The sequence below is a fragment of the Onychostruthus taczanowskii genome, unplaced genomic scaffold (assembly GCF_017590055.1).
Source record: "Onychostruthus taczanowskii isolate IOZ18803 unplaced genomic scaffold, ASM1759005v1 scaffold49, whole genome shotgun sequence".
In the NCBI taxonomy this organism is placed as follows: domain Eukaryota; kingdom Metazoa; phylum Chordata; class Aves; order Passeriformes; family Passeridae; genus Onychostruthus; species Onychostruthus taczanowskii.
The window spans coordinates 13-12063 of NW_024502458.1; the positions used below are offsets into that span (position 1 = coordinate 13).

The 12051-nt window shown below is 37.2% G+C and overlaps 1 protein-coding gene across 1 annotated transcript; it reads left to right on the forward strand.

Moving 5' to 3' along the window:
- Positions 1–279: 279 nt before the first annotated feature.
- LOC121341565 (mucin-5AC-like) lies at positions 280–11755 on the forward strand (the record flags this gene model as incomplete). Its single annotated transcript, XM_041415146.1, has 14 exons — positions 280–503; positions 1350–1524; positions 1700–1950; positions 3237–3420; positions 3847–4045; positions 4933–5111; positions 5340–5409; positions 6141–6172; positions 8088–8122; positions 8488–8610; positions 9465–9593; positions 10235–10292; positions 10901–11006; positions 11518–11755. Coding segments are annotated over 14 exons (2003 nt in total), but the record flags the coding sequence as incomplete, so codon positions are not given.
- Between the last annotated feature and the right edge of the window lie 296 nt (positions 11756–12051).

Sequence of the window (12051 nt, forward strand, 5' to 3'; positions counted from 1 at the left end):
CCACCAGCACTTCCACCTTTTCAACCCTAAGTGAACCGGTCTTTACAACAACTTCTCCTCTTATTTCGACTACACCATGTTTCTGCAAGATTGGTGATTCTATTTTTTCGCCCGGTTAGTGTGCTTTATTTTGGGTTTTTTTTTATTTATTTTCCCATTTTTCGTCTGTGTCGTTTTTTTGCTTGTTTCTTTTTCTTTATTATCCTTTTCCTTTGTTTGTTTTTTTGCCTTCCTTTTTTTTTTTTTTCCCCTAATGTTTTATTTTTTCTTTTTTTGCAGGTGACTTGATTTACAACAGACTTGATAGTGAAGGATGTCGTTTTTATGCCATCTGTAGCCCGACATGTAATATTGAACGACACAGTGTACATTGTCCTGTCACTACTTTGCCAGCTACCACATCCTCGGAGTGGTCTACAGTAACAACAACAGTTCCTCTGCCTTCCACCTCTACACGTCCTCCTTTTCATGGTTGTGTTTCCACTATTTACCCTCCTTTACAAGTATGTAATTTCTGTGTTATTTTTTGACTGTTGAAATAATATAATTTATTGGGTGATTCATGATTGGGAAAGTTTGGAGTTTTTAAACCTTATATGTGCTGATTGCCTTAATTATTTTGCTAATGATGGGCAGTGTAAATATTTGATTTTTCCTTTTTCTGAATTTCAGTTTTTTATACTGCTAAAGCAAGTGACAATATTCTTTTCTTGCTACTTTATTTTTAGTGAAACTCTTTGGTGCATTGCATATGTAAGGTATCTTCTCACTGACATAATAGAAGGTGTTTTCTTATTTATCTTATTTTTTCACTAAAGGGAAATATTTAAGGTCCAGTAAAGGCTTTGATCTGTTTCCATTCTACTGCCCTTTTATCTATACTCCTTTCACCTTTTTTATTCCTATGTTCTCTGGTGACCTTGAAGAACACTATACACAGAATAGAGGAAAGCAGTTCCTGTAGCCCAATACATGTCCCCAAGCTCCAGAGGAGTTCCTCATGCAGAAGAAACAAGTGTAGTTAAGGTTTCCACCTCCTTTTAGCATTAAAAAAGCTAATCCTGTACAATATCAACAACTTTTTTTCTCTCAGTGAAAATTTTCATTTTAGTCTTTGTTTTCGTTTCAGAAAAGTCAGTGTGGTTTATCCCCCATAACGTGGTCAGAATTTTTAATACCTCTAGTTGCCATTAAAAATCATTAATACCACAAGATGAAGAGAAGTAACACATACTTTCTTTTCCAACACTACCATTACTGGAAACATCATAGCATAAATCTTAACAAGAGGAGCAAAGGTTATATCTGTTTACAGAGTTTTGTGAAAAAGGTTTTTCTTCATTTTGCAGCCTGGAGAAAGATTCAAATTATCCAACTGTACTGAAGTCGTCTGCAATGGAGACAACAATATAGATGTAGTACCAACGTACTGCCCACCTGTAAAGGAAATTACCTGTGCAAACAAATATCCACCAATGCTGGTACCTGATGAAAATGGATGCTGTTACCGATATGAGTGTCAATGTAAGCATCAATAGATTCAGGAATAACATTTAAAAAAAGAAAAGCTAAGCTTTACACAGATTATATGGGCACTTTCATTTCTTAGGATTGCTCTTAGGGTTGCAGGATCTTCAGTTTTTAAAATTTCTTCTACCTAAATTCTCATCTTAATCTTCCAAATATTTTCTCTGTACAGGTGTGTGTAGTGGATGGGGTGATCCTCATTACATTACTTTTGATGGAACCTATTATACCTTCCTTGAAAACTGCACTTACGTCCTGGTGAAACAGATTGTCCCCAGATATGACAACTTCCGTGTTTACATTGACAATTATTACTGTGATGCAAAAGATGGACTCTCCTGCCCTAAATCCATTATTATTTTCTACAAATCTGCAGAAGTGGTGCTGACTCGTCAACTCATGAATGGTGTGATGACCAATGTGGTAAATATTTTTTTTCTATTTTTGCAAGAAAGAAATAGTGTCTATGAGCCTTACAGATGCTATTTGGAGATACAGTCTATTAGAATATCACATCATGGAGGTGATCAGGGCAGAGGGTATCACTAGGAGGGAAAAAAAAGGATTGCACTGGATGCTAAGAACAAAATTCATGTTTCATGAAAACTGGTACATTGTGCCGTACACTTATGTAAACAAGAACACTTTGAAGAAACACAAGTGCAAATTGCAAGCAGGAGTCTTCTCCCGGGGGGAAATGGATATGTATCCCTTATCCTCTGGATGTCTGCTTTCTCTCCATATGGAACTTCGGCACCAAACAGTCTTGAAACTATTCCCCCTTCAATTTCCTACAGTGAAGAGAGGTATAGCTGAAGAAAAGGGGTGTAGCTTAGACTGTCACCTCACCTTCAAGATCCAAAGCAGTGTTGACAAACCAATGAAAATTAAAAGATAGTCCCACTCTTACACTGGAGAATCTATTAGTTGATTAGAGAATCTACAGAAAGAGAGAAAATTTTGTCTGAAGAGGCACTCTTGCCTTACAGTGCCATGCCAAATTTTCAGTCAGAAACACACATTGGTGTCCTGTGAAAGAAGACAATAACTGACAATTTTAACTCGTGCTTTAGTCTGATTCAGTGAGAAAAGAATAACTTCTGACAAAAAACTATTAGGCAAGTAAGTTTACCTTTATTAACTCATGTAAGATAGTGGGCTACAAATTGAAAAGTTTAACAAATAAATATGATCACTACTACATAAAACTGTCACTAAAGGCATCTGACTTCATTTTGAATTCAGACAACTCTTCCAATGTCAATTAATATCAAATATAGAGATGGTGTGATTATCTGGCAAAGTTATTACATAATAATGGCAAGGATGTTTCTGTAGCTAAAGAAAACTACCACACATTTTCATATGAAAAATATTTCCTAGGCACATAATCATGAGGGATACAATGAAATACTCAAATACTCGTATTTATATGCATAGAATACTGTGTATTAGCATACAATCATCACAAACACAGTATGTAGAGGCCACTTAGATTATTATCACATTTTAGCAATACAGCAATACAAGCCAAGATATCAATGCAAATATATGCTGTCATTCCGATGCCAATGGGCACGGGATGTGATGAACAACAATATGGAGTTATCCATAATTATGAAGATTAGAAAATATATTATTTAAAACAATCAGGCAGAAGCACTGCTTATTCTGATGTGGTGTTTTGTTTTGTTTTTTAACCCATTCAGATGTACTTCAACAAAAAGATTGTTGAACCAGGCTTCAAAAAAGATGGCATTTCTTTCTCCACTCTTGGCATCAATATGATTGTTGAAATAGAAGAAATTGGTGCTGTCATCACCTTTAGTGGTCTGATTTTCTCTGTCAAGCTCCCATACAGCAAATTCGGCAACAACACCGAAGGACAATGTGGTAAGAAGGCTGCCCAGATTGGAGCAGGTCCTCTTTCCCCACCCCTACCTTGGGGTGGGGTTATGCTCACCCACTCTGGCTTTGCAGTCTTACAATGACAGAGATTTTTAAACAGCAGTAAATGGAAATGAGTACAGTTTTGCTCTTCAACTTCTGTAGGACTTCAAAAGCTCAATATTTCTTTGGGGCTGGGGTTTTACATCTGTTTGTTTTTCCATAGCCTGAAGTTCATATAACTAGAGGTTATGGTTTTTCCATAACCTCTAGTTCATATAACTAAAGTTCATAGAACTAGAGAAAGTGCTCCCTATGAAGCAAGGCAAAATATGCATTTCATGAGCACATCACACCTAAACATATCAGCCCAGGAATGTGTTGTGCATCTCTGATGTGGCTTAGGAGACTTACCCAGCTTGTCTCTTCCAGGAACATGTACAAACAATAAAGCAGATGAATGCCGCTTACCAAGTGGTAAGATCATTTCCTCCTGTCCCCAAATGGCTCATCACTGGATTGTTGACAACAACAAGTCATGCCATGGAGTACCAATACCACCAACTATAACCACACCTCCACCAAAGCCGCAGTGTCAAACACCTCCGCTCTGCAAACTTATCCTGAGCGAGTAAGAAAGAAAATTCATTTTTTCTAGACACAACTGTCTCAGTATCTTACAAGAAGAATAACAGCTATAGCTTTAGTATGTGATAATAACTGAAAATGTCAGCTTAATGACAGAATATATATGGTAAAAGGCCTTTGCAAAAGAAACAGTTCTGCCTTAATGATTTGCATGCCAAAGATAACAGCAAGGAGAGGTAAAGTCAGAAAATCAAGGATGCAGCGAGCACAAAAATCAATACTCTCTGGATGCAACACTTCCAGAGTTTGTTCATTAAGTATTAAGCAAAGACTGAACTCTAAATTTGAAGTGGGTCTTCAATACAAATCATAGAGAAGCCAGTTACCAAACAGATGAAGGGAGCAGATGCAAACAGCTGAGAAATGTCCTTCTTTCTTTGTATGTTTTACCTAAAATATGGAGTTCCAAAAGTGCAAAGGCTTGTTTCCTGAAGTATGTCCTATACCTGGGTAGGCTGACAAGGTTACTTATAAAAGCCCTCTTATACATGCTTTCTGTATTGTCTAGTAAGTTTGGAACTATTTTATGTGTCAATTTTCTGTTGCAACTTCTTTCATTCCTTTTTTCTCAATCTAGTGCAGTTGCCTTTTACACTATATTTCTGATGTCAAGCCACTAGAAAGCTGTATACACATACAGAAATACTATGACCATTAACATCTTTAGAAAAAAAAGGCACTACAGATTTCTTAATCTTTGCTGAATCTATCTCCCAGCTTACTGGCCATTCCTAGGATCTTGTTTCTCATAGTACCTTCCTTTCTGAAGCAGAGTCACATGCTATTAACCGGAAAGTGTTGTCTGACAGGAACAGACTTTGTATAATGGCTCATTAATATGGAAGGGGTTGCTTTCTTTACTGTCTGCAGGGTTTTTGCAGAATGTCATACCGTGATACCACCAGAACCATTTTTCAAGGGCTGTGTTTTTGATGGATGTCGCATAGATGATGAATTCATGCAGTGTTCCAGTTTGGAGATATATGCTACAGAGTGTGCTGCTAGAGGCGTCTGCATTGACTGGAGAGGAATGACCAACAATACATGTTGTAAGTATTGCAGGACTCAAATATGTGTGATAAATGGTAGAAATTAGTGTTTTATTCACTAAACACATCTTATATGTGAAACTTGGTTACTGTCTACAAAAACCCAGTGGGGTACTTTCTCACAGAAGCTGCAGATTAAGAAGGCAAAGCTGTAGTATTTTTTTTCTGAAAAAAAATGCATCTACTGTCAATTTTTAATTTTTTTTTTTTTTGTCTTTTTCTATACAGCATTCAGCTGTCCATCAAGCATGGTATACAAGCCATGTGGGCCCATTAACCCAGTTACCTGTGACCAAAGGTATGAAAAAACAAAAACACCCGACCCTGAAGCACCTGCTTATATTTTTCTTATCTACTTTCCTCAGAAATTTGAGTTATTGCACAATGAAATGTGTTGCGAATTTCACTAACTTATTCAAGATTTATAAATACCAATCAGCTCTAGGAACAGGTGCTTCCTGTTGCCCTTCAGAAAGTGTACATTTTTTGTCTCTCTTGTATCTGACATGACACACTGCTCTGCCCTCTGCCTCACCACAAGTGTTGTACTCAAGCAGATATATTCTTCCCATTCCAGCTATGAGCGTCCTGGCTATGGAGTAACTGAAGGCTGTTTCTGTCCTGAAGGAATGACACTCCTGCATACAGAGAGCAACATCTGTGTCTCTGAATGCTGTAAGTCATCTGTAGCTAATTTGGGGAATAAATAGAGATAGGGATTGTTAGTCAGGAGGCCTGAGTTCTATAGTCATCTTCTACATGGTCAGATCATCGCACATCAGCTTCCCTGAGTGTCCCCAGTCACAAATTGAATAATAGTCAATGTTTCCCTTTTCCCCATCCATCATTCCTTATGTGAGACCCACTAAGATGGTAGAACTCTAAATTCAGCAAAATTAGTCTGCATATTCATTTTCTTGTTAGCTTTATCTTCACAGTATTTTTATTTGAAACTGCATGTATGTACTCCTTTGTCAGTTTTCAGTGGTGTAAATACCCATTCATTTGTTTGTCTCTTTTTCTTTCTAGTCTGCAGAGAACCAAATGGAATGTCCAGATGGGTGAGTATCACATTGAGTGTGGCTTAATGAGCACAGACAAGTGAAACAAGATGATATTTAGTGTTCTACTAAACCAAAGCTTTGTCACAAATGTTCACTTTCAGTCTTAAAAATAATGAGTACTAAAGCACCCCTAAAAAAATTAACAATAAGTGATAAAATATTCTTTCAATAACCTCAAATACAGGAAAAAAAACCTTAAAAAAAAAAAAAGGAAGAGAGAAATAGAGAGATGGTAGTAGTGGAAGTTAGGCATTACGCTTATTTTATTTCCACAAATTTGGCTTGCTAAAATTACTAGAAATTAAGGGAGACTTTACCTATTGCTTATCATGTTCATATCTTGCATTCAGAGTTCCTCAGCTGCACAGAAATCAGCAACCTAATGTGAAAATAAGTATGTCATATGATAATTTCTTATTCAAAAATGGATGTGAGGCTCAATCACTTCTCCTTTAGAACTCCTGTAACCTTCATACTAATACTATTAACAAATAGAAAGTAATAGCTTTGTGAACTCAGAACCTTTAGTGGCCTCCAATGTCTTCCCCAAATAAGCAGTTTGAGGGTCTCCTATAAAATCTAAAATATGAAAAAACTTATATAATCAGTTATCACTATATGCATGAATATGTCAGCTAGAAGCAAATAAAATTATTTTGGTTTAATTTTCTATTATAATTTTTTCTTTCCTTTGTCTGTGTTTTTCTTTATTATTTAGCCAGGAGAAAAATGGACAAAAGATTGCCGGGAATGTGTCTGTGACAAAAATACTCTTAAGGTGAAGTGTACAAGGCACGAATGTTCTCTGACACAGCAAGTATTTTGTGAAGAACCAGGTTACATGGCTGTTCAGATACCAATACCAGAAGATCCATGCTGTACTAGGACCGAATGCTGTGAGTACTGTCTTTGTTCTCTATCATGGGCAATATGCTACATTACTTTGAGGAAACTACAGCAATCATTTCACTTTTTTTAATACTTTGCATTGATGCCATAATGCTTTTTTCCCTCATCCCGCTTTTTAGAGCCTTCTTGCAGAGCATACAGTAAACGCCTGAAGATAACAAATGTAAAGATTAAAAGATTTTACATACTTAGACATAGAAAAGTAACTAAAAATCTTCTATAATTTAACATTAAAGCATTTAATACTGCCACTATCTGAAACAATATTCAAAAACCATTAAAAAAATTTTCAATTTCAAAGACCAATATTAGGAAAATTAAAAAAACAGTCCTGGCTATTTAAAAATTGCTCAGGAAAGTTCCAGAACCAGTTATCAGACCAGAGAGTCATCAGATTTCTCCACCAGTACAAATTTCTCTTTGAAATTATCTCTTTCCAGCAATTACTACTCTGTTCTCCTCAATGTTTTGTTTCACAAAGATTATGGGAAAGCCTAATTACATTGAAAGCACCTTGGCACATAGAATGAATTAGTAATTAAACTATCTTGTGTAAACACCATATCTACCTTATGGGAAGACTTCAGAAGTTAACGTAAAACAAAATTGCTTTAATTCAGAAATTCTGAGCTTATTATTTTCTATATTCTCTTACATGAAACAGACTGCAATACAAGCCTCTGCACTGACATCACACCCCAGTGCTTAGAGGGACAGGAAATAATCACTATAATGCCACCTGGAAACTGCTGTCCTATCTTTGAATGCAGTAAGTATTGTGCACCCTCCTCATGTGCTATTTACTGCTGTATTTTTCTAAGTACCAAAAACCTTATAAGAGAGATGTAAGTTATCTGTGGTATCATATTGAGCCTTGTCGTGAATGAGTGTTTTAAGGCCACTGCCACAGGCTTATGAAATGGGCCTACAAAGCTATGAAACAGAAGTTTTTTCATGCATTTCTGGCTCCTAAAACTTACACCTCCTTCTTCCTTCTTTACAGGACAGGGTTGTGTAGTCAACGAAACCTATTATGCAGTAAGTACACAGAGTTACTCACTATGAAAATATACCCTCACATAGTTGGCAGAGCAGTGTTTTTGAGACACCCATCATGGTCCATATTTTGTAGGAAGGCCTGAGATAAAACATTATTCATTATTTCACTGAGGTGATTCACCCTCTGTACAAGCAAAATAATGTTCTGCTCTCCTCCTTTCTACATCAGCAGAATTTGATTCCAAAATCAATATTACCAAACCAGAAACTCTGCTTAAATAAAACAACCAAAATTGTATTTATGGATAGCTTAGCCTATTCATAGGTCATCTTTGTATTTTCTGTGATGTGTATGCACAGAGCAACTTAACTGACCAGTAATGGGTTTTTCCAACTTCCCCTAGCCTGGAGCTGCCATTCCATCAGGCCCCTGTGAAGAATGTACCTGCTCTGCATCCTCTCCCTCAAGGCCTCACCACCTTACGGTCACGTGCCAGCCTGTCATCTGTGACACATACTGCCCGCTGGTGAGTGCTGCTCTGCTGCTAGAAACTCCTACCCCACTCAGCTCAAATAACCAGCAGTTCAGGCCAGTGACCTGACTTAATGCCATTGTCTCTCTATTTCTTTCAAAACAGGGCTATAAATACACTGTGGAACCCGGACAGTGCTGTGGCACGTGCAAGGCAGCAGCTTGTGTAGTGACCGTGGGAGACAACATTACACATGTGCTCCATGTAATTACCTCTGGTTTACCTCACTTTTGGGGAACTCTGCTAGTCTTTCCATTCTTTCCTCTCCTCGTATTTGTCATATTTATTTCCTCCATCTTTTCTCATATTAGGCAAATGCTTACTCAGGCAGGGGCTGGACAATCTCCACACAGCCTAAACAATACCTTACACCACAGAACGCCAGCTCTAAGGCTTCTGGCAGCAACTGTGCTATGATACTGAACAGTGGCTTTCAGAAATCAACATAGGAAAATACATAGGTGAAAGCAAAGGACTTTTGTTTGCCTCCAGTTCTGAAACTGTAGCACCCATTTTTCTTAAAGGATAATTTTATCTGTGGAGGCATTTTGACACATCCATAAATTCTAATGACAAAACTATTGAAATGCAAATCATTCTTTCCAAATGAGTCCGTGTACTTACCCTATTCATACAAAAAACACATCTCTATCCATGTAAAAATAGAACCTCTTCACCTGGTTAATGAAAAACACTTAATAGCAGTATGATAATATGGCAAATAATTATCAGCTGAAATTCAAGGAAGTTGTTCAGAATAATCAAACTACTATATGCAGCAAAAATAAGACATTGTTTCATTTTGATATAAGAAGATTTTAATTTGCATTAATTTTGACTACTTTCAGGAAGGAGAACACTGGAATCCACCTGGTGATAACTGTACTGTTTACACATGTGAAAAACATGCTGACCAGTTCATTCAAGTCGTCAAAGAGGCAAGCTGTCCTGCCTTTAACTATGATGAGTGTGATCCAGTAAGTACTGTTCTACTAGTTCTCAGTTTTGGACAGGTTGCAGTGCCTAACACCAGTGATAGAAGGATCATAGTGTCCACTGAAAATAACTAGCAGGAGCACCATGCAGGAAGTACCTCTCCTTTTATCCTCTCTGAACCTGATCCCAGTCAAGTTTTATCTCAGAAAAGCAACTCAAAATTAAAATGAGTGTTACAAAAATCCTCATTGAGGATCAGACATTAGAGAAAAGGATATAGCATAATATTTTGGATACATTAAAGTGTCAAGTGACCTAGAAGCAAAAATCAGCATCTAGCAAGTCACTTATTTCATCCATTGTGTTATCCTCTCTGTTATAATCCCTTACTTTTACTGACTTTGGTCACAATATTTTGACTTACATGTGCTAGGAGCTTTATTACTTGCTGAAATTATACTATTAAACTGAGGGTTTTCCTCCATTTCAATTTTCAAATCACTATTTTAATATTAATAAGAGTTATTTGCCCTTGATATTTAGCCTTGCTTGAAATTAGATTCCATGGCAATACAAAAATATACACAGTCTCTGGTGCCAGAGAAAATTAGGAAGCAGGGAAAGTCTGCTTTAGCATGCAGATATGAAACCTAAGTTATCTTTTTATGTTTTCCCACTTAAGGATGATATCAGGTTATCTGAAGATGGCTGCTGTTTAGTGTGCCGAAGAGTACCGAAACGTAAGTAATAATAATTTTGTTAAAAGTATTGATTATATGTGCCTGGTTGGGTATATTAGCCCATTTTGCACAATGGGTGCATAGACAGAAGAGGTGAACTGACCACGTTTCGGTTCACTGCTTCACCGGGGTGAGAAAGGAAACAGGTGGAAAAGAAAGGAACAGGACACTTCCACTATGCATTTTAGGTTCTAGTGAAACAGATGGTGAACTTTCCCATCCCTTTCTGTTAAATGCTGGCTTTTTTGTGGGAGGGTGATGACTATGACTACTCTCCAATTTCCATAAATACATTCTCTTTAAGGAGGAAAGTGAAGCCAGTTCTGAGAGATGAGTGTGCATAGAGCAGTTGCCACAGTACTGCTCTTAATTTCTGCATTCTGAATCAAGTTGCCTAAGAAAAAGGGAAAGTTTCATCCACTGATAACACAAACAGCAAGTCCTCATTTGGCCCTCAGCAATTGAAAGAAAAATGCATTGTGACGTAGTTTTCTATTTCAGCCCCATCCACCTTAGTTTTCAGTTACAAACTGTCGTATCATATACAGCTATCTATTCATATGCATATGTATTTTAACCTGTTTTCCTTTGCTTTGTGATGACCTCAGTTTGTATGAAGTACAATATGACTACTGTCATCAACTATCATGGCTGTGTATCTCCTGCACCTGTTGAGATCACATACTGTGAAGGCAGCTGTGATGCTTACTCACGGTAAGTGGCATAAAAGATAATTGTGGCCTCTTGTCTTCTACTCTTTACACCAGTTAAATCAAGCAAATCACAAGTGTTTTTCTGATGTGTCCAACATCCACTCCATCATCAACGGTTTCCATTGTGCTAATTATCATGACATTGTACGAGCATGATTTCCTTGAGATTCAGTGTTCAACAGCTTGTTCAGCACCATAGTGAATAGACCCAAATTTTAATTTTGCCCATTTAAAACTGAGGTTATTTGTTTCTCATTATTATCTCACTGGACTGGCTTGCTGTGTGATCTGGAATAAATTTTTACTTTTTCTGTGCCTTAATGAATACTTAGAGTCATAAAATTTTACAATGAGAAGCAATTTTCCTGTATTTCACCAAAATACTGTAAGAATGCTAATATTGAGCAATAGTCCCACACGCAAGTGCACAATTTCTGGTTTTGTAATGGGTGGGAGGGGCGGTGTTATTTCTCACATAAATTCTGAATCTTTCTCATTGTTTTTTCTATCAGATATTCTCAAACGACAAACACAATGGTGCACAAATGCTCGTGTTGTCAGGAAATCAAGACCAGCAAGAGGAAGGTGACTCTGATGTGCAGTGATGGAACCTCCCTTGATCACTCCTACACCTACGTGGAGAAATGCAGCTGTGTGGGTGCTGAGTGCATTACCCAAGGCAACACCCAACAGGAGACACAGCAGACAAAGACCTCTCAGGAGCAAGCAAATGCCAAAAATTACAACTAGAGAGAAGTCCTCAAGCAAGGGCTGAGCATAAGACTAAATAAAGAAACTTCAAAAAATACAAAAGTGTCAAGAGCAGCTAAAATTTTGGATGAACAGATGATGTTTCCTGCATAAACCCCCTGTATGTCTGTCTACAGAATTTCAGCTTTCATTATCAATGTATCTCCCATTGGTTTTTACATCTTTTCTTTTACACCTTGAGAGGTGTAAATTCATCTTGACATTTTCTGTTCATTTGTCTTCTGGGAAGTGCTGGACTTCTAATAACATTTTCATTCCAGTTCACCGAGAAAAAT